Source organism: Anser anser (assembly GCF_964211835.1).
Source record: "Anser anser genome assembly, chromosome: Z".
In the NCBI taxonomy this organism is placed as follows: domain Eukaryota; kingdom Metazoa; phylum Chordata; class Aves; order Anseriformes; family Anatidae; genus Anser; species Anser anser.
Window position 1 is genome coordinate 74,707,863 of NC_139723.1, and position 26,619 is coordinate 74,734,481.

Consider the following 26,619-nt stretch of genomic DNA (forward strand, 5'->3'; position numbering starts at 1 on the left):
ATCCTTGCCAGTACCAGATTTAAAGCCAGGCTTTTCAGTACCCAGAACAGTAAGCTTTATTTCTCATCTATAACATTCCTTCTTTAAGACTTCTCTGTTTAGCACAGCAACTGGAGAGCATCCCCAGGGCTAGGATATGTTAATTATGATACAGCAGAGATAGCATATGCTCAAAGAAGAATGAGGAATTTATATTACTGTCACCTCACAATTACTGCAGATCACCCCAAAGGTATATATGGTAATGAATTTTGCATACTCTTTAATTCCACTAAAAAGGAATGGATCAGAAGAAAAAAAAAAAGAGGGTAAGAAAAGTATGCTACAATGATTTTGTTAAAATCATTACTCAGGGGAGGTATATTGGAAAATTAACAGCATCAAGAAAACCTTTAATTGGGACAGGAACTATCTTTTAAGTTAATTCTTTTTCTCCTTTTATTAGGATCAAGAAGCAAAATCTACCTCTCACCTTCAAGATAATGTTTTCATTTCAGTAGGCAAGTATAAATACTTGTAATGCTTTGAGTGCTTACAAAAATCAAGGAACAGAAGTTTGTTAGATTTCAAAGAAAATTTCTATATTAAGTCAATATTAAAATGTTAATAAGTCAAACTGTGTAGTCTTTATAAATACAAGCTACATTGTGTATTTATGGGTTCTTTCCCCAGAAAATTAGGAAATCCTTTCAAGGTGCACAATAGATACTCAGTCGTCTTTTGGGTTAGTCAATTTTAGGGAATAGGTGTAGAGAGAAAAGAGGGCAAATTTAAAGTTAATACCAAGTACAGAATCACAGAATGGCTTTGGTTGGAAGGGACATAAAAGATCATTTAGTTTAACACACACACCCCAAAATGGACACGAACACCTCCCACCAGACCAGGTTGCCCAAAGCCACAGCCAGCCTGGCCTTGAACACTTCCAGGGATGGGGCATCCACAGCTTCTCTGGGCAACCTGTTCCAGTGCCTCAGCACCCTCTGAGTGAAGAATTTCTTCCTAATGTCTAATCTGAATCTACCCTCTTTAGTTCAAAACCATTCTCCCTTGTCCTATCACTATACTTCCTGACTATGTGTAATCTCAGAATAATTCTCCTGAAGATTCTAGAGGTATTTTAAGTTTTCTTGAAAATAAGTGGTAATGTTTTATTTATGCCTATAAACAATGGACTGCAGGAAAGAGTAAAAGTATGCTGTATGAATATTAGTAACTATTGCTCACAGTGATTTCTGTTCATGTAATTAATCAGCAGAATGTTGTAAACAGTGATTTTATGTTCTAAATGTTTCATTTGTTTTAGAAGGTTCTTCCAGTTTTATTTGGCAGCATATTCTAATTACATGAAACTTAAGACTCCTATATTTAAAGGAAACTCAATGTATACAGTATTTCTAGCTTGCAAAAAGAAGATTATGGCTATAGAAAGAAGATTTGCTTCCTAATACATTAATTCAGCACAATATTTAGTCCTACCAGGGGAAAAAAATGCAATCCATTCTCTGAAATTTGGCCTTAGAGAAATGCTGCCCTGCAAAGCTCTAAAAATATCAGAAATAAAGGTATACATGTCATAAATATTTCCATCTTTTTGAAATACGAAACGAATGGTTGTTGCACAGCATATTAAAATATTCAAAGACTACACATCCAAACTGAGCCTTGATTTTAATTCAGTGTAGCATTGTAAGTTTTGGAACAGTTACATATTCGCAGAAGACAGATAGTACAAACTTTTTTTAACACCATTCATAAAGTATACGTAGAGATAAGTTAAGACTATCAGAAGTGCAAAGAAAAATCTATTGGGTCCCCTAGTTCTGAGCTAAAATCATTGCTTTTATAGATTTCTAACCAATGCACTAATAGGCAACTATTGTGTGTTACTGCATTTTAGACAAACTGGAGGAAGCAATTACTACTCCAATAGATCTACATTACATGGCTTCTACAAAAAAAAGGCCAGCAGAAACTCAAGATGCAAGTACAAATACCCATCCAGGTAAGTGCTACCTGTGTGGGCTTTAACGTTTTATTACCAAAAAAAATGTATTAAACTAGAAGATATTGGAATGTAAATAACAATATTAGCTAAAATAGTTAAAAATGTTACTAATGCAATTGTGTAAGGGACTCCACATGCTTCTGTAAGTCACTTCTGCTGTGACTTTTTCTGAGAGCTTTTTTAATTGCCTTTATCTAAATATATTTAGACAATGTTTCACATTTGATTGAAATCGCTTCCCTACCTCTTCCCCCCAGCTTTGCTTTCATCATGAGCTGGTAAATCAGAAACATAAGTTCAAATGATGCCATAAGTGTCCTTCCTTAGATTCATGCATTTTGTTTTCTTTCCCTATCAAGTGCTCAAAACATATAAGGATGTTGGAATCAGTGCTGGAATTGAGGTTTCTGAAGTTCGAAAAAATGAGTCAACCACATCTGTTCACATGCCAGGTGTGGCTTCAGGCTTTGTCTATTTCATTTGTTGTTGTGGAAGTCTATAAAAATATTGCCATCTTAACATGTTTTTTATAGGAGTTAGCTTAATGCAGGGTATTGATAAGATTCTAATTTATCCTATTTCTTTCAACCAAACATTAAATAATTATAATCCTGTTTAGGAAACATTTGGCTGTGTCTTCTTTAGTACAATGTACCTATGCTTTTGTATTTGTTTATTAGGAGGTATATTTACAGGTTTTAGATTGGTTTTAGTGCTGCTCAATCTTGCAAAATTTTACTCCAGTCAAATTTCAGTTCAGTTTGTAGAATACAAAGTAGAAGGTAATTTTTATTTTGGGCTAAATAATGTATTTTGTTTTGTGTTTTGCCCACACAAAAATCATAAATCCATGATAAATTGTGCTAAATAAGATTAATTACCTAAATATTTCCCTCATGCTAGCATATAAACATATAAATTTTTCATTTCTTTTAAAATTCAACAGCATTGTTCCATTTGGAAGATTATTTTACTACATAGCATACTTTGCAAATAGCTAATTAGATGTCTTTCTAGCTAAGTAGTGTCATTTATTTGGATCAAGTCAAGATACAGTGATTTTTTCTAACCATTTAAGGTAGAATTGGAAATGAATAGCAATTTATACTGCAGCATGTTACTCTGATTTTAATCTTTTGAATATTTTTCTGCTAATTTATCACCAAAATGAAAAATAACTAGTGATCAATTTTGTTAGAAGCAAACATTAAAGAAATCTATTGATTTATGTTTTTTATTTTCATTTAAGAAAAAAGCTAATCAAAGCTTATCTTGTCATTTAGAGAACTCAGACCTATTTCCAAATAGTCTTCCAGAGTTTCATGGCTTTTACTGCAAATATAATACTATTATTCATTTCCCATAGAATCATCTAATGTCCCTGAGTTATTACCACCAGAGATGTATATAAACCTGAGGTTCCCTGGTGAAGTGAAGGAGAAACCTTTACCATCCTTTCTGCCTGATGCACCTGACTTGGTTAGTGGCCCAATTTACACAAGGTTTAATTATAAATATACCATTTGTCTTATCTCAGTTGTGTAATACTGTGGGGAAGATTGTAGTAATTTTGTCTCTGAAACAGGAAGTCTCAACTCAAAGTGGGAAGAGTAGACACAGGGAATGATTAAAATGTACTGCTCAAAACACATGCTGTATAATTCTTCATTATCTTGCTCTTATTTAGAATGAACATGAATATATCAGTGTGATTGACATTGAAGGCAGTGACATCCTTAATGATTTACCCATGATACCTGAGTCAGCAGAAGATATAGGTACTACAGAGCAAATTGAGAAGTTTGAAATTCCATCTACTGCAGAACTTCACCACAGGGCAGCTTCTGTTACTAATGCAATTCCACCTGAGCCGCTACAGAAGGAAGGTAAACCATTGTATTTTTAAATCAGAAAAAAAGCTACGCATTTTTATTATAATATCTTGCCTCCCTACAGAAAATACTCAGCCTTTCCCAAATCACCTCCTGCTTGTTTTCTTATACATCAAAACATTTATAAATTTGACTTTTGTGCTGATTCCTGCCTGCTATAATATACTATGTATAGCACAGCTATGCCTAATTATTTGCAGTACTTAAATGTTTGCGTTTCACTTGATGATGTTCATCCACTCTTTTCCTTCTAGACAATCACCCCAAAGATATGTCAAGCCAAGTGCAAAAGGAAGATAAACCATTTTCTTCTAGAGACAATGTAACTTGGAACATAGTACATGAGGATGCCAGAACTTTTCCTTCTTCAGGGCTGCTGTCTAAAGTAGTTAGCAAAGAACACTTTTCCACAAAGCAGCAAGAAATGGATATGCAATTACAGATGCTGCAGAATATAACAGAAAATATGGAAGAGGATTTCAGAAATACCAAAATGGTGAGTTCAGACTGCTAACTGTTGTGTCTGAAATGGTTTACTTTTTATTTCATTTAACTAAAGACAAAATCTAAATTTTCAAATAATGTATTTCAAAATTGCATAGTATATATTGAGTGAGAATAAAGTACTGTTCTTTTCCATTTAGTGCTGTATTTGTTGGTAGACATGACTGCTTACAGTGATCCAAATGCTGGCCAGAATTGTGATATTATTGGCTGAATATATTTAATTTCCCTATAAGTGGGAAAGCAAAATAGCACAAGACTATGGGCTCAGTTGGAGATCACCTTGGCAAAGGTTTGGCAAAGTTTTGCCTCTGCAGAATATTATGTGACTAATTCTGGAAAATGTTCCCATTGATTTAATCAAATATTTGCATTTTTAACATCTTTATAAATCTAAATAGATATGTAAATTAAATGCATTTTGGACATAATGTGTTCAGATCATCTTACGTAATTCAAGTATTACAAGTTTGTTAGGTCATGACAAAAGTCTGATGTTAAAACTTCTCAACAGACTCTGGGTTATTAATTCTACATCTAGTTTTTAATTTGACTAGAACTTCAGATGGGGCTGACTTTAAGTGTATACTAAGTGGCGAATATTGGCAATTATTTCTTCATATTACTTCAACTACTTCAACTTCTTAATCAAATTTAAAGCAAAGTGGGAGTAACCGTTCTAAGCATGAGCCAGTAGGTTCTGATTTTATGTATTGAGTAAAAAAAAAATTATTTGCACATCAGACCTGGCTTAATACAGAATGAATTCAGTATCACTCTGTAATTCCACAGCATCTTTTTTTTTTGTATAGTAATTCAAACAAATACTCTCCATTGCTTGCTCTCCCAAATAGTCACCGAAATATAGGACCTCATTGTATCACCTATACACAGTTATTACATTAAGTTGGATTATTTAATCACTTCTATCCTTCCTCCATGGGATCATCTAAGCTAATTTTTAAGTGTGTGGTGAAAAACATCTTTGCTTGTCTTCTTTACTTCAGCATTTTATTGCATTTTGTTTTTTAAACTTTTTCTGAATATCTAGCCAAATCGTGATCCTTGAAAATGCAGCGATTTTTCCTGTTTGCCTCATGTACATGGCAATTAGTGATTCCTTTTATAACAATTTCTCACATATTATAAATAAGTTTTGACACTTGTTCTTTGTAAAAATGATCAGTAGAATGTCTCAACCTAGGTTAGTCAGTTTTATTTTTCACTTTCTATTTTTCAACTTCAGGAAACTTCTGACTTACGAAGAATGTGGAAATATTTTTATTTCTATGTTTTTCAGATAAGATATGTTAGGAAACTTCACCTTTTTATAAAACAGAATGTGATTAACAGGATTAAAAATTCACAAATATAATACAGTTCATATCTTTTTCTCAAAGCAATGTTCCAGAAGATCAAACTCTTTAGACAAAATAAATCTACTCGAGATACTATAGTCTTGATGTTTATAAGATTCTGAGGAAAAAAAAAATATTTAAAGCAAACTGCATGAATATCTGCTATGTAAGTCTCATAAATGCTTTGGAGTTGATATTGTTACTTAGTTTTTGTGTTGCATTTATAGCTAGTGAAAATAATCGAAGATTTTGAAATGGCCGCCAATTCAGACATTAATGCTTATCCTTCATTCTCTGAAGATGCTAGCATCATTGGTGATGGTATGTGTACAGTTAACAGAAGGAGAGTAAATTTTGGATTGTATTTTAAACTTACTTTTTTTTAACCGTGAAGTTTAATGCAATTCTGAAAAGTGTTACCTAAATATGAAAAAAAAAAAAAAAGAAAAAGAAAAATACGAGAGGAAAAAAAACAACAAAGGTAGAGAATTTGAGTAACATTATGGATACTGCTTCAATGTAAATACATTTGAAAGCATTTGTGTACTTTGGTCTTTTCCAAAACCATAATGCAGGACCTAAGCATAGGATTTTAAAGATAATATATATTTCTGTTGTATCATAAAATCAAATATGGTGCTTTTGAGGGCTTTGTTTGCTGATATAAAAGGATATGAAATTTTTTCAGTTTTCCCTATGTATGTAAGGCAAATACTTTTTACATGACTCTTGGTGGCTATTTAGTTATAACATCTTCTGATTAAGTTTAAAGCCTATATCAGCTGAACTGGCTGCTAGGATTGATGCACTGAATATTTTATATATATATATATATATATAATAATTGACTATATGTTACATATTTACTTGTAGCTACTATAGTGTGCCAAGGAGGAATGTGTTAGGGGTACATGCTTCAGGTCCATTTTACATTCATACCAAAACAGTCTAATCTACTTATGAACTTAATGCAAAGCCAAGTGGTAGAACTAAATTGTGGCTATATCTGTATTTATACATAAGATTATATTTAAGATGTCCATTAGCCTCACACAAAGTAACTCGTAGTTTAGCCTTTTTGTTCATATGTGCAGGCCTGGTACATATATTGCAGTTCTCACAGAGCACTTTCATAGGAAGGTATGACTGATCTCTCAGTAAGTGTATTAAGCTGCTGAAAATTATAACTTAGAATTGTTTTAGGCTGGACGCACAAAATAAATATGCCACTAACATATAAGAGTGATTGTTTTTGTATTGTGGTTTTTTTTTCCATTGGCCTGTATTAATTACTTTTTTTTTCATTGGATCAGAACACTATGTCAGGGCCATGATTTCTGAAGATGGGGGAGATGAAAAGGAGAGCTTAAGACCTGAACATCCTATACCCAATTATACTGCGTTGGAATTGTGTTCTTCTGCTTCTACAGCCTCTGCTTCTAACTTTCCCAGTGGCATAAAGTCATCTTCTGGTATAATTTTTAAAGTTTACTTTTCCCTTTTCCTCCATTTAAAAATAAGCAATCCCTTTCTTCCTCTTGTAGTACTTCCTTGTTGCTGTTATGTAACGCCAGTGAGCTCATAAACGTCAGTTCATGGATGTTTATTCTGGTGGATATTTATTATTCTGGTCAGCATATTTTCCAGCCTTTCTAAATTGCAGTATTTAGAATAGGCTTCATGGATGTTCATTGATAATGAGTTTATATGTCACCTGGCAATGCAGTATCCCCCACTTATGAAGATAGTTTGCCAGTACACTACCCTTGCACTTGATTTCACCCTGTTACTGAAAGAAAATGAATAACTTTGGGTCTGTTTCAGAAACCCGTCACTGTGCTGATTTGTGGTTATTTACTTAAGTGTTACCCTGAGTCTAAATAGGCACAGTGCCACAGAACACCCATACTTTCCTCCCAAAGCTGTCTTTATCACCTCTGGCATCTTGCTGTGTTTGAGAGAGGTGAAGTTGCAATTAAACCCAGCCCACATCAGAAAAATAAATGTTTTAGGGGCGACCTTATCGCACTGTACAGGTACCTTAAAGGAGGCCGTAGCGAGGTGGGGGTTGGTCTATTCTCCCACATGCCTGGTGACAGGACGAGGGGGAATGGGCTAAAGTTGCGCTAGGAGAGTTTTAGGTTGGATGTTAGGAAAAACTTCTTTACTGAAAGGGTTGTTAGGCATTGGAGTAAGCTGCCCAGGGAAGTGGTTGAGTCACCGTCCCTAGAGGTCTTTAAAAGACATTTAGATGTTGAGCTTAGTGTTATGGTTTAGTGGAGGCCTTGTTAGTGTTAGGTCAGAGGTTGGACTAGGTGATCTTGGAGGTCTCTTCCAACCTAGATGATTCTGTGATTCTGAGATTTTTTTTTATCACTATATGGTAACTACTGTTCATGTCCTAAAGCGTTATCTTATGAGGTCCCATTTCATTTTGCAAACTGACAGTATGTTGATTTTTGCAAGTCTGAAGACTACAGTAGCATTAGAGGAGGAGTAAAAATCAGTACTCCCTATTCTTGATGTTTAAAAGTGTAAGATGTCATATTTATCTCAATGTTGCCTGTATTGTTTGTTTTCAAGCTTCTAAAGTTTATATATATATTTTTACAGACAAACATGCATTTGACTGTCACATTTGCAGCAATCTTTCTTAATAAAGAGTTAAACATGGTTCCTATATCTGCATATAGCAGAATCAAATATCAAATGATGTGCACAGGCACACACATTTTATAAAAAATAATACATTTTTAGTTTTCCTCTTTAAGTATAAACTTGTTACTTGCAAGCTAAGAAAACTCTAGGTGATTCTGAGTTGCAATTGGAATTTTTTGAGAGATTACAGGTTAATTTAGGAAGGCGATAGTGTTCTTGCTTCCAAGACATCCATGCTGTTATTTAGCCACATTTCTTGAATTCCAGCAGTTCTTACCCTGGCTTTTTAAAGTAAGTGGAAATCATTCATTTTCCATAAAAAGTTGTACAATTAGTTGGAACTCATTAGCCTCATTGGGGCAGGGCTGAAAACTTACTATAGTGACCTTGTCTTCCTAGCAAAACTACCTCTGTCAGTCAGGTTAATAAATTAATAAATGTTCTCTGACGACTGTCTGTTAATCTGGTAGTAGATGACATGCTCTCACACAGGTTATTAGGCCTAAGTTATGTAATTAGTTTATTTTTAATGTCAGCACATTCAGGTTGATATATATTATCCCACAGGCTGTTTAACATGTTATTTGCCTGTGTACAAGTGCAAGGTTTTTATTAACAAAGGATGTTTCTGTTTCAGGCTTTCTCATAAGTGGAGAACTACGTGATGATAGGTATGTATTTTGACACTGGTTTTGTTGAAAATTTGTTTACTACCAATAAGGGAATTGTCCAGGTGGAACTGTCTCATAAAAATCTAGGCATTTATTTGAGAATGGATGAAAACTTTTGTGTTAATTAGTTTGAGGCATTTGTTCTGACATCAACAGTGCCTGTTACATTTGTTTAACACGAAATCTACAGAAGCATTGAAAGTTGCTTTCTAGTTGCAAGTAACAGAGCTGTTAATGTAGATGCTGCTAATGTCTATGCATGTTTATTATTCCTCCTATCTGCAAAATAGTTTTGAATGAGTGCATGTAACTGCTGCTAATAGTCATCTATTGAGGCAAGCTCTCACTAGAAAGTTTTTGGAGAGTTACTGTATCAAAAATGTGAAGCATCATACTGAAGATTTCAAAACTGGGTTGATCTTACACGTTAGGTAAAATGGGCTGACATACATATTTTTTTGTTGCTAACTGCTTTAATCTTCTAGATTCAGCTTTGCAGTAGGAAACAGTAGCTGGCTTCCCTTTCTTCCTGGTCATTTTGCTCAGTTACCTACCTACCTTTATCAATTTTTTCTTCAAGCATAGCAGTAGAACGAATGCCTTAGTTTATTATATAAATATTTAAAGTCAAAATGCTTGTTCTGTGTTGTGAATGCAGATTAGGGAGTGATTGCATAACCTGGAGGATGCGTATGAGGCAATAAATTTTAGTACATGGTGATTTTACCCAAAGGAGTCTTTTGAATTTACTGTAGCATGTAATGGTAAACTACGTATGATTTAGTTTTTATTGAAAGGAACTGATTAAAAGAGATGATAGAAATGAGCAGAATTTAGGTAAAACCATTCTCCCACTCACACTGATTCTTGCTTAGAGAGTTGGGTTTGGAAGTTGAGAGTTGGGGTTCCTGAAACAGATAGCATCCCACAGCTTCATCTCAGCATGCTCCTGGATTTCTGAGTTGCCAGTTTTAGCCTCCTCTGGACTAGCCATGTGGAGGTCAGGCAATCTGTCTCTTGATCCATCATGTTTCTTGATGGTTTATTCAGACCTGTCTTTGCTGATGTTAGTCAGGTCTCACTCATTCTGCCCCGTTCACCTTAGGGAGAAAGTTGGCAAAGTGCACATGCTGGCAGTGAAGCTAAAGTGATAGCTGGTAACTTTTTAAAAATAGCACATCTATACACATTATCAATGTATTCCTTGTTTGCACTAACACAGTGAGATGTAGGAGAAAGAAAATTGTCTAAAGGATTCTGGTAAAACAACCTGAGTATTCTCATTTTGAGCGTAATAGGAAGGATTTTAGCTTTTCTTACAGGCATATTCTATTTCAAATCAGTAACATTTTTTCTGCTGCCTAAGTTCTTTAGAAGATCCCTTGCAAATTACTGATTTGAATGGTGTTACTGACATCGTTAGTGGTGTTGTAGTAGAAGGTGACATCTCTCCAGTGGAGCGGGGCTTTACAAAAATGGCAGCTAAGAAAACCTCTAGGTAATAATGTCTGTTTTTCATTATCTGTTGGTCAAATAATTTTAACCCCAGTTATTCTTCTCATAGCATACACCCTGTAAACAATGGAAGCAAGCATGTGAGTTGAGTTGGTGTCAATGGGACTTGTAATAGAACTGTTTAATGACCACTGTTTTACTATCCATTATTGTCAAAAGTGCCAATTTTTACATATTTTTTAAAATTCTTGGTTTTACAATTATTTCCTTCCTACTCACTTGTTCCTTCTGCAAGTGATAAACCGGAGCATAGGTCTCTACAGACATCAGAATCAGCTCAGCCAACGACAGGAGCCTTCTAAAGCAGCTCTGATAGACAAAATAAAAATTTCCTGACAGTGGCAGAGCAGTTTCAGAACTTGAGCTGGTCATTCTTGCCTCCATGCTGGAGATTTCTCTGCCTTTCTAGCTATTAGTTATAAAATCAGCTGTGTTCTTTCCTGATATAGATTGAAATTGCAGCTCTTTCCTACTCCTGTTTGTAATATTAGTTGCTTACAAGGCAAAATTACAGCTGTTGAGGATGACAACATGTCCAAACATTTCTTGAACTCTGGCAGTTGGTGCTGGGACCACTGCCCTGGGGAGCCTGTCCCAGTGCCCGAGCACCCTCTGGGTGCAGAACCTTTCCCTAACCCCCAGCCTGACCCTCCCCTGTCCCAGCTCCATGCCGTTCCCTCGGGTCCTGTCACTGTCCCCAGAGAGCAGAGCTCAGCGCCTGCCCCTCCGCTCCCCTCGTGAGGGAGCTGCAGGCCGCCATGAGGCCTCCCCTCAGCCTGCTCTGCTCTGAGATGGACAAACCCAGGGACCTCAGCTTTTCCCGTACGTCTTGCCCTCCAGACCCTTCACAATTTCTGTAGCCCTCCTTTGGACACTCTCTAACAGTTTTATGTCCTTCCTATATTGTGGCACCCAAACTTGCACAGTACAGGAGGTGAGGCCGCACCAGCACAGAGCAAAGCACGACAATCCCTTCCCTTGTCTGGCTAGCAGTGCCGTGCCTGATGCGCCCCTGGATATGTTTGGTCCTTTTGGCTGCCAGGGCACACTGCTGGCTCATGTTCAACTTGATGTTGACAAAAACCCCCAGATCTCTTTCTGCAGGGCTGCTCTCCAGCCTTTCGTCCCACAGTCTGTACATGCATCCAGGGTTGCTGCCCTGTCCCAGGTACAGAATCTGGCACTTGCTCTTGTTGAACTTCCATATTGTTGGGGATTGCCGAGCTCTCTAATTTGTCAAGATCTGTCTGCAAGGCCTCTCTACCCTTGATATAGTCAACATCTCCTCAACAGTTTCAGCACTATTACCTGAATGCAACTAACAAAGAGAATAAAAGTTTTAGGAAACATCTTGGAAATTTCTTGCGTACCAGTATTTATATGAAGTAGAATTTTACAGAAAAGTTTCCCATCTGGGAAATTTCAGAATTGAGTCAGAATTTTGAATGGATTGCAGTATTTTTTTGTCATGTGTGGCTGTCATTGTTTGCAATTTAAAGAAAATGCTAAGTCATTTCTCATTTACATGTGCTTTCAGGATTCATGATTCTGCTTCTGGACGTTCTAAAAAAACAGAAAAGGAGAAGAAAGAGATACAAGCATGGATGAGAAGAAAGCAAAAGGAAAGAATGAGAGAATATGTGAAGAAACTTGATGAACAAAGACAGAAAGAGCGTAATCCATTCAATTTAAGAAAGAATATGGTAGGAACAACGGGTATCTTGAAGAGTAACTGTTATATATTGCACAGTTGTTCAGATTAGGTTAGATAAAGGCCGTCAGTATTTTTTTCCCATTTTAATTTTGCTTTTTGTATACGTTTTATTTTATTGCAACTGGCTGTATGCATGTTAGAAGTGATCAGTGAGCAAATTCACCAGTGTTCCTCATAGTCGTCAGTAATGATGGTGGCAATTATGACCTGACTGCAAGGTCAAGATTCAGGATTTGTTGACCCCTGACTGTAATGGAGACAGCTGTAACATTCACTGATAAAAGATGTATTTTGTTAGGCACTGGGAGCTACAGGAGTTACAAAGATATGTTTAAGTCTTGTTTCGTACACCACCACTCCACAAAAACAAACAAACAAAAAAAACACAATGAGTTTAAAAAGCAGAGTTCAGAAGGTAACATCTGTTATGACAGTGAGACAGTGATAAAATATTGAGGTCAGCCATCCTTGTCCTTAACACACACAGATGTTTGTGCAATTATGGAGGGTCAGCAGAAATGTCAGAATATCTTAAGTACTTAATGAATTTTCTTTGTCAAAGGCTGTTTTCAATACAGGCTCAGAAAACAACTCCTTCCCTTCCAGATTTTTTATTTTTTTAATTAATAAAATCACATTTATGGCCTGATGCATCTCTTCTGAGCTGCACTGTGCTGGCAATAACTGAAAAAAACAAAGGTTAAAAGTAGTTCAGAAATAATTTCGCAATCTGTATTAAGTCATAAAATAAGCATTTGTCACCTAGATACGTTCAGGACCTGAAAAGACACAACTGAGTAGGGGGAATCTCCAGGTTTATAGGAGATGAGACCTAGCAATAGCAATTATATCCCATACTTTTTACTGATAAACTTGTTGTAAATTCTTTCCAGGTGAAGCTATACTAGGTTTAACTCCTGAGGAGCAAATAGGTAACATGCAAAGGTTTCCCCTTAGTACATGGTTTTCTACTGACTGTTAGAAACAACAGCAGATCTCATCAGAGTTGTCCCAGACTTCTCTTTTGTACCTGTATAAAAAGAAGTGATACAAAGAAAATGTGCATTGGCTTACCTGTACTTCTCTCCCTCTCCTGTGTAGTCAACCCGTAAATATATACTTGATGCTTCCGTTACAGACTTTTCCCTTGAATTCATTAGATGGACAAAGTCTCAGCTTTGTTTATTTTTTCTTCAATTGTACTCCAGCAAACAGAACAAAGTGCAACCCTGTCCTGATTTTTTAAATTGAGTACTTTCAAAAAAATAACTGATTTTTAGGAAGCTGAGTGCAAGGACAAATTTTGCGCCTGACCGTGATGACATCTTAGGATTAAGGCATGAGCTATGGAATGTGGGACTGCTGGCTTTCAATGTATTTTTAGAGCTTGGAAGTTTATAGGGGCAATCTTAACTGAATCCTGTGGTTAGGGCCATATGCTTTCACGTTGTTTTTCATTCTGGAGAGTGTTTTAAACAGTAACTTTCAGGTCAGGTAGATCTAAATTTTGAGGTTGATGGAATGGAATGAGACAATACAAAATAAGTTAATGATTGTTGTACTTTCTTCCACAGCATTGTAGTCTTACTTCCAAGGATATTAAATTATTCAAGAAGAAGAAGGAAGAAAAAGACAAGTAAGTTTCTATATAGGTAACTTTTGGAATTCTTACTACCAATTTTACAGTCTTAAGAAGAGGTAGTTTTAACTACCTGGTCTGTGTGAAATTTCAGGTACAAATGGCATTTCAACAAAAAGTGTAAACAATTCGTGTTTGCATTACCATTTAGGACAAGTCTGAACATTTTTCATCCTTGCCTGTATTTTTAACTTTCCAAATATATATATGTATTTATTTATATATATGTATATGCGCATATATATATGTACACACACATATGATTTTTGCAACACTGACTTTCCGTCAAAACTATTATTAATAAATGCTTTAGCTTTTTGCAAATTATCTTGAAAGGGTTAGTATATGTTCTCTGAAACTGTAAAAATATTACTTTTTTTTTTTTGGTTACCAAGTAGGCTTACAAGCCTCACAAGCCAGCTGCAATTAAATCATAGAAACATAAAATGCTTTTGGTTGGAAAGGACTTTAAAGATCATCTAGTTCCAACCTCCCTGCCATGGGAGGGGACAATGAGTGGTAATATGAATTAATACATAATATCATGGTTCCATTTTTCCATAGAGTGCTGTTTTCTGAACATCACAGTATGAGAGTATCACAAGCGCTTTCTCTGATGAATGAAATATTATCTGAAACAGTGGTGTTACCTGCAAGTGAACACAGACCATTGTCCAGGACAAGATCACCTCAAGAGTGTAAAAAAAGGCACATGATGTCTGCTAGAGGGTAATGAATTCTGAGCATTAACTGTATACTAATGTTTTAGCTTCTCTACAACACTTCACATTTGTCTGCAACTTGTAGTGCTTGTTATAGGGATTAGCATGAGAGAAGCTTTATGTTCTGGCAGAATCAAAGATACACTTTGGCTGGATCAGAGGAGTCTTGGCTTCCTGTACCAATCTTCTTTAAAGTGCCAGAGCAAATCCTGGAGGGAGCCTTAAAAATGCCTTTTGGAGCATAGTATGAGTCAGCTCTAGAGTCAGAGCTATAATCAATGTCCTAACCCGTTACACTCAGCAGCAATCAGGTACCTGGAATATACCCAATAACATAGCTATTGATCTCAGTAGCATCCAGTAACAAGGAAGAAGGAAATAAAAATACTACTGTGCACACACATAGACTAAATAAATTAGCGTTTGGAAAACTCTAGATTTACTGGCTTCCTTTTTAATTTAGGAAATCAATTTGTCTAGAGTTTTAGCTATTCTTTCTTTTGAACACAGGTGCTTATTACCTTCTGAAGAGATGGTGGTATTTGAGTATTACAAATCGGAAAATGTATTCTTCTTGATGGCTTTAACGTCACATATACGTAGAATCACAGAATGGTTTGGGTTGGAAGGGACCTTAAAGACCATCTAGTACCAACCCCCTGCCATGGGCAGGGACACCTCCCACCAGACCAGGTTGCCCAAAGCCCCATCCAGCCTGGCCTTGAGCACTTCCAGGGATGGGGCATCCACAGCTTCTCTGGGCAACCTGTTCCAGTGCCTCACCACCCTCTGAGTAAAGATTCTTCCTTATATCTAATCTAAATCTACCCTTTAGTTTAAAGCCATTCCCCCTTGTCCTGTTAGTACACTCCCTGACAAAGAGTCCCTCCCCAGCTTTCCTGTAGATAGACCCCCTTTTAGGTACTGGAAGGCTGCTATAAGGTCTCCCCGGAGCCTTCTCTTCTCCGGGCTGAATAAGCCCAACTCCCTCAGCCTGTCTACATAGGAGAGGTGCTCCAGTTCTCTAAGCATCTTTGTGTTTCTCCTCTGGACTTGTTACATCATACAGGTGTATATTGCAGTATCCTTTTTCTTCCTCTATTGCTTTGTTTTCCAGAGTAATAGGAGGAACTGGGTACAGTTCAGATAATCCTGTAAATTCCGGACTTAAATATTTCTGCATTCTTTTTAAATAGGTAAAGTTCCAGGATAGATCATTCAACTGAATGCAGTCGGTGTTGTACAGAGCCTCCTGGTGTGTAATGGTTTAATGGTACCAGCCCTACCAAAATCAGAAGTGCTATGGGAAGTCATACAGAAAGCCACCTTAGGAATGGCAGTAACTTCTAATAAATTAAAGTTTTTTGTTAGACCTAAACTGGTTCTTTGTAAAGCTAATTTGGTTGTCTTCATTGCACTTCATTCACTTTGGACTCTGTTGGGGCTTACTGGCCCAACAAGCACTATGTGATGTTGATGCTCAGCTAACTGGGCTGTGATTTGTGTGTCCTTTCTGCCTTGTCTGAATATGCTCTCTGAGTTGCGGTTTGTGTAGATGAATGATAAACGGTACGTATTTGTGTGTGTTGTATTTTTTTTTCTTACTGTAGAGGGCATCCAAAGAGTCATGTTCTTTCAGAAAGGAGTAGAGCTGCTGCCAAACCCAGCTTTGGCCAAAAAGATCATCATTTTACCCCAACTCTTGGTTTAACACAGCTTAAGGGTAAGAACAGAGCTGCCTTAATGAAGGCATATACTGCAGATCTTTTTAAAAGTTACTAGTGGATTTTGGGACGGAGGAGTTTTAATACCCATGTAGAAAATCATACTCAAAGTGCTGGCAGTTTCTTGTCCTTAGTATTTTGAAGCTGTGCTCTCATTGACGTGTCAAATGATAGGCATTGCCTTTCCTTGTCATCTCTTTCTAAATCCAAAATAGCTTAATTTTGCTACAGCAAGAGTACTGTGTAATCCAGGAAGGAATTTCATAGATGCAAATTTTGAAGCATCTTTGGGTAGATTTGACCTATTGCATCTAATACTGGAAATGTTTCTTTGTATTTCCAGGACATGGCTCTCTACTTTCACAGAGAAGTACAGTCAGAGGAAGAATGGGAAATGCTGCAAACTGTCCTGTTAATTCCAGATGCTGTAAGTTACAAAGAGCAATGACATAGTACTGTTCAGCTACATAATGCAGTGGAAAAATAAGATACATGTGTATACCTGGATAGGATTTACGCAACAGAGGCCTCAGATACAGCATTAGTTTTAGAAGAATAAAAATTCTTTTTTTGTTGTTTTTTTGCCACATACAAACAGTTTTTAGTTGGGGTTTATGAAATACTTGAATTGCCCTTGTTAATCTACTGAAAGGTTTTAGCCAGATGGCAGTTTCAAGATTCCTAAAGCATATGTGATGGATTTCAGTGATTCCCTGAAACAGTCATTAGGAAAACATGAGACTCGGCTCTTTTTTCCAGCTAAAATCCACAGAGCATTAGCAGTACGGTACACAGGTATTGTGCTACTTCCTTACCTTTCTATCCTGCTTACTTTCTGAGCTCTCTTTGAGAATTCTCTCTGAGAATTCTCTTTGCTGTCCCTCTGTAGCTTATCTATTTGAGGTTTGGTTTGGGAGTTTTGTTGACATAATGTTAATGGAAGAATTGGTCTGAACTTGCTTTAAAAACGTAAAATTTTAAAATTTTAGTGATCCTTTTTCCTTTATGCCTATCTGCATAGGTCTGTATCCACAGAAGAGTTTCTTCACATAAATGTTTCCTCCTAATCACGTTCTTTAAATGACTCAAGACTTGATTACACAAGCAGAATTTCTGAAAAGACAGAAAAAGATTAAGGAAAGAGTTTATTAAGTCTGAAACTTCGGAAATACTGTGGGTAGATTTCATTCTTGCCTACACCAAAGTTAGGATAGTGGCATAATAGAGAGCCTATTAGGCTAGCCAAATGTCAGTTTATTTGTTGTCAGTGCAGGAAAGGGAGAGAAGCAGTGGCAAAGCAGCTAGGCATTTTTCCTGAATCGTTCACTCATCTGTGGAAAATCATTCTCTTTTCAGACATTCTCTTTTTAAGCTCATTCTAAAAAGTACAAGTTGATCTGTCTCTGATTTCATGTCACCTTCTTGACTGTGTTTCTCTGATACATCTCATCACTGCTAAGGGTTTCACTAAAACTTTATCTACTAAGATGCTTTTTTTTTTAATTTAAAATCTGAGTTTTATGTAGTTTTAGTCCTCTGCTAAATAAGGTAGCAATGTCCCTTTTGAGGGATTGCACTACAGAATCTGGATGCTACTGCTATGGTCTTATTCAGATTCATGTTCTGCACTGGAAAGACAGGGTGAACCTCGGAGGGTTCAGCAGCCACCAGGAGGGGTTCTAGCCACCACATCAGTTCAAGATAAAATGGCATACTGTTGTTATGTGTGTTTACACACATTTTCACTTCTTAGAACTTGGAGCTTCAGTTCTTGGGGAAGTTTAAAGACATGCAGAAGAAAATAGGAAGAAATGTTACAGTGTTATTGTTGGCTTGTTTTCTCCTCAGCTGCTGAGTACAGAGTCAGCAGAACACCAAAACAAAAGCCTCAACATGTTGCCACAGCGGTTCAGACAGAAGGTCTTGATCATGAGTCTGATCGAGATATAGAAAGCCCTTGGACTGTGCCTGATGACATCCAAAGAATACTTCAAGATACTCATGACACCTTGTTTCAGGTAAGAGGTCTACTTATTCTAGGAATGTTGTGATACCTGCTGTGTAGCATTTGTCATTTGTTACTTCTGCTCTATTTAAAATGTGGTTCTCTGTCCAAAGTGTATGGGTGGGATAGAAGCAGAGGGGGCTGACGGTGATTCAACAGACCTAAGTTGTGTCTCTACAAGCAAGTAATTATCGTGGGCCTTCCAAATGAACGTTCTTTATAACAACTGTAAGGCAGGTTGTCTGTCCAGGCTGCAGACACTAGGGAGAGCATGTAAGCAGGATTATAACTGGTGTAACTGGTGTTTGTTGCAGAATGATCAGGTACATAACTTGATTAGGTCATGTTTGAAAAGAGCAGAAACATTTCTACTGGCTGCACAGGGGACTTGTCCAGGAATGATACACAGTGTTTCAGCTCATCTTCTTTTCCTCCAACAGGACTCTGCACTTCATACTGTTAGTTTCTCTCCTGTTGGCGTTAACGACACCGATGATGTTTCTGAAAGCACAGAGAGTATCCTCAGCAAACTGGACTGGAATGCAATTGAGGCTATGGTAGCAGATGTGGAAGACACATGAAAAAAATTTCTCAGCCATTGCACAATTTCAAAGCAGTTGCTGGTGTTTTGTATTTTTTTTTAATAATCACTGTTCTACTTAAAATGGATTAAAGCTTTTATTGATTATCTTCTAAGCAGCACAGAAACTCACTGCTTGCAGTCTTGCCTGGATGAAATTCAATTCCTTAATTTGTAGTTTGCTTTCTAATGTCTTCAACTCAACAACAACTAGATATAGTTGGGAAATGCAGACCTGTGGTCTTAATAAAAAAAAAATCTGGGTCAGATATTTTGTCCCTCTCAAACACATAAAAAGTTTTGTTCTATTCTAGAGCACTGCTGTTTTACATTTGTATTTTAATATTTGTCATTACCATTGATGAAGTGAATTTTGTAACTCAACAATTGTGATTAGCTGATTTAATAAAAGTGAGTTTATTAGTTTCTGGTGTAAAGTAATTTACACACAGAGCACTGTTACTACTGTGTACCACTGACTCCATATGCACTACTCTAATATTTTAAACCCAGCTTACTCATATAATAGATTGGAGAAATCTTAAAACAATTTGAATGATAGACATATAAATAGGCAGCAATAAAGTAATATAGACATCTTTATAAGACACTACAACGGACAAGTTAAAAGAAAGAAAAGTAAAGAAAGGTAAAGGAAAAAAATAGCCTTGTATAGTATGGATGAACAGCAGTACTGTTAGAGCTCTTTTAACAGTTACCAGGTATTTGCAGAAAAAATTCCCCTGTGTTCAGTGCCCATAAACTATTTGTAGTAGCCCAAAGAGATGTAGTTGCGTTGGCTTTTTCACAACAGCAGCAGTTTTTATTTCTGTAGTGAAAATTTTTGGTTTTTTCATGGAAGTTAACAGTGTGCTAACTTCCAGTTGTTAATTAACCATCACCCAATGCTATAATTGTTTAAAAAATGCATAATTATTGCCTGTTTCAGAGTACAGCTGCATCTTGGCAAACATCAAGAAATGTGCTTCAACGAAAGCCTGTTACAGGATTACAGACATAACAGGATAGAATGGCAGTTTCTGTATTCTCAGAGATCAAAATTGGCTGTGTACTCTAGGAGTCCCCAGAATCTGCATCAGCTTGTTCCAAGGGGCGCCCAGAGTGCAAGACACAGTGCAGGTAGTGACCATCTTCAAATTAAAAGGGCAAGTACTTTCAAGGAGCCAGTCCAAAGTATGAAACTGTGGCTTTATACTAAGTCTCAAGTTGTCCTTCCCCAAGGTGGCATTAAGTACATTATCAGTGCAAAAAAAATTTTTCAAAAACCTATTTTAGCCAAGTATGAAAATCTCAGTATGGTCACAGCCACCTGTGAGAAGGAAGAGAAGGCAGTCAGGGACAAGACAGTCCCTCATAAATTGTGTCCTAGAAGGCTTTTGAAAACTGTAGCAGACTCAGCCATTTTTCAGATGCTAGTTACAGCACCACATCTGTTAAATGCTAGTGCATAGGCTGCAATGCACAAATGTATTAAAAGCCATGATAAAAAAAAATCACTCTCCTCACAGAAATGGATAATCAACAAATGGAATGGTTTACTAGTAGCTGAGTTATACAGGTTACCAAGACAGTGCACCTGCTAACCCCTAAAAGGGCTTTACTTGTTTGACAGTAGATCAGTGAAGATCAAAACGTTAAGATGGGGGAATGGAGTGGGGAGAGAATGCAGAAACGAGCCATAAGAATTCATTTTATAAGCAGGCTATTGAAAATGTTCAAAGGAACTTTACAGTCTCTTTGCATTTACCTTAATACTGTATTGGGTTGATGTAGCAAGGGCATGGTAGCAGGAGGGTGACTGCAGGGGGTGGCCTCTGTGAGCACAGCCCAGCAGCTGCCCCATGTCAGATCAGAGCCAGCTCCAAAAGGGACCCGGAGCTGGCCAGAGCTGAGCCAGTGAGCGACACTGGTTGGGCCTCTGGGAGAGTGGGTTGAATAAAGGGGAAAAAACTTGATCCTTGAAGTTATTGAAGTGCACCTGGGGGACAATGCAGTCATTGGTCCCAGCCAACATGGGTTCATGAGGGGTAGGTCCTGCCTAACAAATTTGATTTCCTTTTATGATAAGATCACCCATCTAGTCGATCAAGGGAAACCAGCTGATGTGATCTTTTTGCACTTCAGCAAAGCTTTTGACACGGTTTCCCATAGGATCCTACTGGACAAAATGTCCAGCATACAGCTAAAGGAAAACATCATACGATGGGTGAGCAATTGGCTGACGGGCAGGGCTCAAAGGGTTGTGGTAAATGGGGCCACATCTGGCTGGCGGATGGTCACCAGTGGGGTCCCTCAAGGCTCCATTTTAGGGCCAGTCCTCTTCAATGTTTTTATAAATGATTTGGATGTAGGACTAGAAGGTGTTCTGAGCAAATTTGCCAACGACACCAAACTTGGAGGAGTTGTGGACTTGGATGAGGGTGGAAAGGCCTTGCAGAGAGATCTGGACAGATTGGAGAGCTGGGTGATCACCAACCACATGAAGTTTAACAAAAGCAAGTGCCAGGTCCTGCACATGGGATGGGGCAACCCTGGCTATACGTACAGAGTGGGCGACGAGACGCTGGAGAGCAGCCCCGCAGAGAGGGATCTGGGGGTTGTGGTTGACAGCAAGTTGAATATGAGCCAGCAGTGTGCCCTGGCAGCCAGGAGGGCCAACCGTATCCTGGGGTGCGTCAAGCACGGCATTGCTAGTTGGTCGAGGGAAGGGATTGTCCGGGAAGTGGAGAGGCAGGTGACCTATTCTCTGTAATCACCAGTGATAGGACCTGTGGGAACAGTGTTAAGCTGAGGCAGGGGAAGTTTAGGCTGGACATCAGGAAGAGGTTCTTCACTGAGAGGGTGGTCGCACACTGGAACAGGCTCCCCGGGGAAGTAGTCACTGCACCAAGCCTGTCTGAATTTAAGAAGAGATTGGACTGTGCACTTAGTCACATGGTCTGAACTTTTGGGCAGACCTGTGCGGTGCCAGGAGTTGGACTTGATGATCCTTATGGATCCCTTCCAACTCGGGAGATTCTATTCCCAGCAGCTGGGAGAGAGGAGTGAGAACCAGCCCTGCAGCCCCCCCAGGTCACTGCAGCAGGAAGGCAGGAGGTGCTCCAGGCAGGCAGCAGCAGTTCCCCTGCGGCCTGTGGAGAGGCCCCTGGTGCAGCAGGCTGTCCCCCTGCAGCCCACGGGTCCCACACGGAGCAGATCTCCACGCTGCAGCCCGTGGAGGAGCCCCCGGTGGAGCAGGTGGATGTGGCCTGGAGGAGGCTGCGGCCCATGGAGAGCCCCCGCAGGAGCAGGCCCCGGGCCGGAGCTGCAGCCCGTGGAGAGGAGCCCACGCAGGAGCAGGGGGTCTGGGGGGAGCTGCCGCCCGTGGGGGACCCGTGCTGGAGCAGTTTGCTCCTGGGGGATGGACCCCGTGGTACGGGGCAGTGTGGGAGCAGGTCTTGAAGAGCTGCTGCCTGTGGGCAGCCCCCGCAGGCTCAGTTCGGGCAGGACGGCATCCCGTGGGAGGGACCCCGCGTGGAGCAGGGGCAGGGAGGGACCGTGAAGGAGCGGCGGAGACCAAGCGTCAGGGACTGACTGGAGCCCCCATTCCCCATTCCCCTGCACTGCTCAGGGGGAGGAGGTGGAAGAGGGTGGGTGGGGGGAGATGATTTTAGTTTTAGTTCTCACTGCTCTAGCCTGACAGTGATAAGCAACAATTGATGTTAATCTCCCTACACTGAGTCTGTTTTGTCCCTGATGATAACTGTTGAACAATCTCCCCGCCCTTATCTCAACCCTTGAGCCCTTTCCGTTATATTTTCTCCCCCTTTCCCTTTGAGGAGGGGGAGTGAGAGAGCGGCTGTGGTAGAGCTCAGCTGTGTATCAGGGTAAAACCACCACAAACACATACTTTACTGTTTGGGGTGGTGCAGCACTCTCAGATAGAAGTGAAAGCAAGTATCATTCCTTACTGAGGTTTTGCAGGAGTAAGATGGTTCATCTACCTTCTTCAAGGGATACATCTTCAGGTGCTAAAGAAAGAAAAATGCAAACATTTTAACATTGGGAAGAAAATCCTTTAACTCCTGATACATGGCATCCTAAATCACTAAAACAAGTGCAGGGAGACAGTTCAAAGACCTCTTAACAACAGCAGCCTTACCTCTAAACGTCTCCTTTCTCTGAGACACAGTGGAGAACAGTGCCTGGGCAAAGCTGAACCTGCAAAGTCACGGCAGTATGAAAAAGCACACCTACGCACAGGACTAGGATCATGGACACTCATCTATCTCTTAACCCTGCTGCTCTCACAGACTCAAGAGAAGTTTTCTTGTACATTCTCTTTTTGTATGATGACTTTCTTTTTCTTACAGCCCACGAGGAAAATTTTAGTAGGTCTTTTTCAGAGCAGAGCAGATAGGTACTCTTTTTTCCCCCTGCAATGACACTCTAAAGGAAATTTTAAAATACACTTTAAGAAATAACTCCAGTAGGTGTCTGTTCATAAAAGCTATATGGATCAAATAAATCAAAACCCTTTACAGCATCTCCTAAAATCATTGCATTGTTTTAGAAACAAATTTTAAAATATTTTTTCTCTGATGTCTCTGTAAAGGTTTCTAGATGAAATGCAACTGTAAGTATACATACAAATCCCACCTGGTTTTTGTTTTAGTTGCCTTACTATTATCTGAAATTTTTAGGATCAAAGCTTTGTAAGTAAGTCTTTCTTGCAGGGTTGAAATAGAAGTTAATACTTACAGTCAAATGCAAAGGGTTAAGATTCTCAACAAACCCCAAACTCCAGAAGCTAAAACTTTGGAATATAACAGGGCAGTTGGCAAATATCTTTTTCCTTCATTATTCAGCTTGCTCCTTTTCTGCTAGTTTTGTTTTGAATGCCTCGTATTTACCATGCATTTTTTTTTTCTTTTTCTGTCAGACTCTTACCTGTTTAGATATAAGTCCTCCTCTTCATTTGCAATCTGATATTCCTTTGTGAGGCTTCCTCTAGGCTCAGTTTTCCTATATAATTCTCTGCTACTGGCTTCCCATGAGTTCTATAATTGCACATTCTGACTCACATAGGCCTCTCTCTCCTCCTGCCAGCCAAGAAAACAGTGATTTTCTTTCTTATTGATAATCAGATTCTCCTGCAGATGTGACTTCCACAGGGCAGTTTTCGAAGAAATGCATGATTCTCTGGGGAGTCTCTCTGGGCCCATAACAATACCAGCACAACTATGTCCTGAGGACAGGAAATAGGAAAGAACAAAAGTAAAAAACCACGTCAAATATATTAGAGGAAAACAGAGAAATTGACAAGCATTTCCAATAAATAATATCACAGAATCACAGAATATCCCAAGTTTGAAGGGACCCACAAGAATCATTGAGTCCCACTCCTGACTCCACACAGGACCACCCAAAAATCCAACCGTGTGTCTGAGAGCATTGTCCAAACACTTGAACTTTGGCAGCTCGGTGCTGTGACCACTGCCCTGGGGAGCCTGTCCCAGTGCCCGACCACCCTCTGGGTGCAGAACCTTTCCCTAACCCCCAGCCTGACCCTCCCCTGTCCCAGCTCCATGCCGTTCCCTCGGGTCCTGTCGCTGTCCCCAGAGAGCAGAGCTCAGCGCCTGCCCCTCCATTCTTCCCCACTTCCCTCCAGATTATTCCCTAAAACTTGGCAACAGCACTACATGCAACTCTACTAAAATTTAGAAATTGTTTCACACTTTTTTTTGCAGACGTGTCTCTGTTGCACGTCAAACATGGAAATGTTCTTTCAACAGAGGAAGGACAGGCAGAGAATCAAAATAAAAGTAAGTTTCCTTGTAACAGCGATTTCCTCATTTGCTAGTGTTCCTGGGAAGCAGAAAGCACACATTTCTCATTTTCCCCAGGTTAAATATTAAATGTAATGATCCTGAACAGCAGTAACTGGGCCTGTATCTGGAAATGCTTGCACAGAAATAGTACATTTAGTATCCCATGCCTAACAAGCTTTACACAAACATCAATGGTTCCATTTAGGCATGGGAGAAGTACAGCCTGACACGTGCTCTCTTTCATGTAATTTCCAAGGTAAGGGAATTTCATACAGCTTGGGTTTGGGATTGTTGTTTCTGTTATTTTTGCTTTCTTGGAAGTGTTCTTACCATGGGAAACTTTCAATAGATTCTGAAATTGGTTGCTTGTTTCTTTAAGGAATACAAATATATAATTCCCCTTCCCTCTCTGAAGATAAAAAGAAAAGCTTTCAGTGCCCATGAAATAGCTCTCTCACACGCAGCAGTTCTCCAGATAGCAATGTGTTGGTTGATAGCCCAGATCTAAGAAAAGTGTAAATGAAAGATTTCAAAGATTTGTTAGCCTCCCAAACTTATATCCTTAATGGTAAATGGCCAGGACACTAGGAGTGAAGACCAGTGGAGGGAGAAAACTGCCTAGTGCTTTGCTTTCTTCAGCAAGGACACCAAAAGAAGTTTTTTGTGACTGAGACTTGAGGAAAAAAATATACACAAATTTCTCTCTTGTGCACAAGAGAGGCACATCTCTTAAGAAAGATCTTACGACTTAAGCCTTGTTTTTGTTGTTTTGTTTTCATAGTAGTAACTTGTCATTTCTATTTTATTGGATACAAATCAATTCAGAGTTGTGATGCTGTGAACAGAAGCTCTTTTTGCAAAATGCAGCTGACAAAATCTTCCCCAACCATGAGTTTTCAAAGGTCATCGAGAGAAGAAGAATATGGCCCAGTGGTAAGTGGACAGAGAGGGATGCAAGTCACCATCTGTTATTCTCTAATCAGAGTAGAGCAGGTCCCTACAGTCAGAATCTTGAATGGTGCAGGAAGCTTCCGTCCATTGTCCAGGCTGTTGACAGAAGAGGTTCGTTGTTTTAAAACACGCTATGTGTTTTAACACATGTAAATGTGGCTCCTCGTGTAAGGAAACAGGTGTTCACTCTAACAAGTCTGGCATTCCCAATTTCCAGACATTTGGTGAAGACCATTCTGTGCCTCAAGAGCTCTATCAGCAACACTTAGATGTTTGCAGATGCTTTTGTGATGGAGACGGGCTACTCTTACTTAGAAATACAAGATGCAGCCACATCTACAATGTTCTGCTGACAGGAAGTTTAGGATTATCTTAAAATCCTTAATGTGGGGAAGGTGGTTACACTGGTCTTTCTGATGAGTGAGGGGCAAGAAAAATTCTCTTCAAGAGGAAGATTGTAGTGTCTCTGCAGCAAAGAGTGCTCCTCGCCATTAAAAATCCTTATCTGTAAATGAATTCTCTTGAGAGCCAGTTGAAGCAATTCTTTTTTTTTTTTTTTTTTTTCCCTGAGAAATGCTGATGTAATTGGATTTCTCTCTGGTATCCCATGAACAAAGGGAGGTACAGACTTAGCAGGAGCATAACACAATGCTTAGATGAACAGGAACACTTCTTTCTCTTCTGACACGTAGCAGGAAAACTAGAAACTAAGTTTGGAAAGATACCTAAAGGGCTTTGCAGAGGTATTATACTGCCTCTGGGTACAAAAAGAGAGCAAAACTGGAACACTTCTGACAAAGCCACCAGCAGCAACAGCATTGCTGTGAGAACAAGCATCCCATTGGTC

At 38.8% G+C, this 26,619-nt stretch overlaps 1 protein-coding gene and 1 long non-coding RNA gene across 6 annotated transcripts in view; one reads left to right on the forward strand and one right to left on the reverse strand.

The window, feature by feature from the left end:
* CPLANE1 (ciliogenesis and planar polarity effector complex subunit 1) overlaps positions 1-19,413 on the forward strand; it is a 66,051-nt gene extending 46,638 nt beyond the window's left edge. For all 5 annotated transcript variants that reach the window (XM_083818445.1, XM_083818444.1, XM_083818447.1 and 2 more), the window contains 16 exons: positions 446-500; positions 1,901-2,005; positions 2,368-2,460; positions 3,375-3,487; positions 3,696-3,894; positions 4,155-4,396; positions 5,990-6,083; positions 7,076-7,234; positions 9,058-9,091; positions 12,144-12,309; positions 13,895-13,956; positions 14,524-14,688; positions 16,292-16,404; positions 16,749-16,832; positions 18,254-18,423; positions 18,851-19,413. In XM_083818445.1, the coding sequence (XP_083674571.1) occupies positions 446-500; positions 1,901-2,005; positions 2,368-2,460; positions 3,375-3,487; positions 3,696-3,894; positions 4,155-4,396; positions 5,990-6,083; positions 7,076-7,234; positions 9,058-9,091; positions 12,144-12,309; positions 13,895-13,956; positions 14,524-14,688; positions 16,292-16,404; positions 16,749-16,832; positions 18,254-18,423; positions 18,851-18,991 (1,995 nt within the window). In that variant the 3' untranslated portion in view covers positions 18,992-19,413. The remainder of the gene's footprint in view (positions 1-445; positions 501-1,900; positions 2,006-2,367; positions 2,461-3,374; positions 3,488-3,695; positions 3,895-4,154; positions 4,397-5,989; positions 6,084-7,075; positions 7,235-9,057; positions 9,092-12,143; positions 12,310-13,894; positions 13,957-14,523; positions 14,689-16,291; positions 16,405-16,748; positions 16,833-18,253; positions 18,424-18,850) is intronic.
* Positions 19,414-19,545: 132 nt separating this feature from the next.
* On the reverse strand, positions 19,546-25,304 carry LOC310890057. The gene is made up of 4 exons (XR_014577000.1): positions 23,941-25,304; positions 23,153-23,211; positions 22,962-23,021; positions 19,546-21,779 (listed from the first exon to the last, which is right to left on the reverse strand). It is a non-coding gene; the product is annotated as an uncharacterized lncRNA (long non-coding RNA).
* Positions 25,305-26,619: the final 1,315 nt, after the last annotated feature.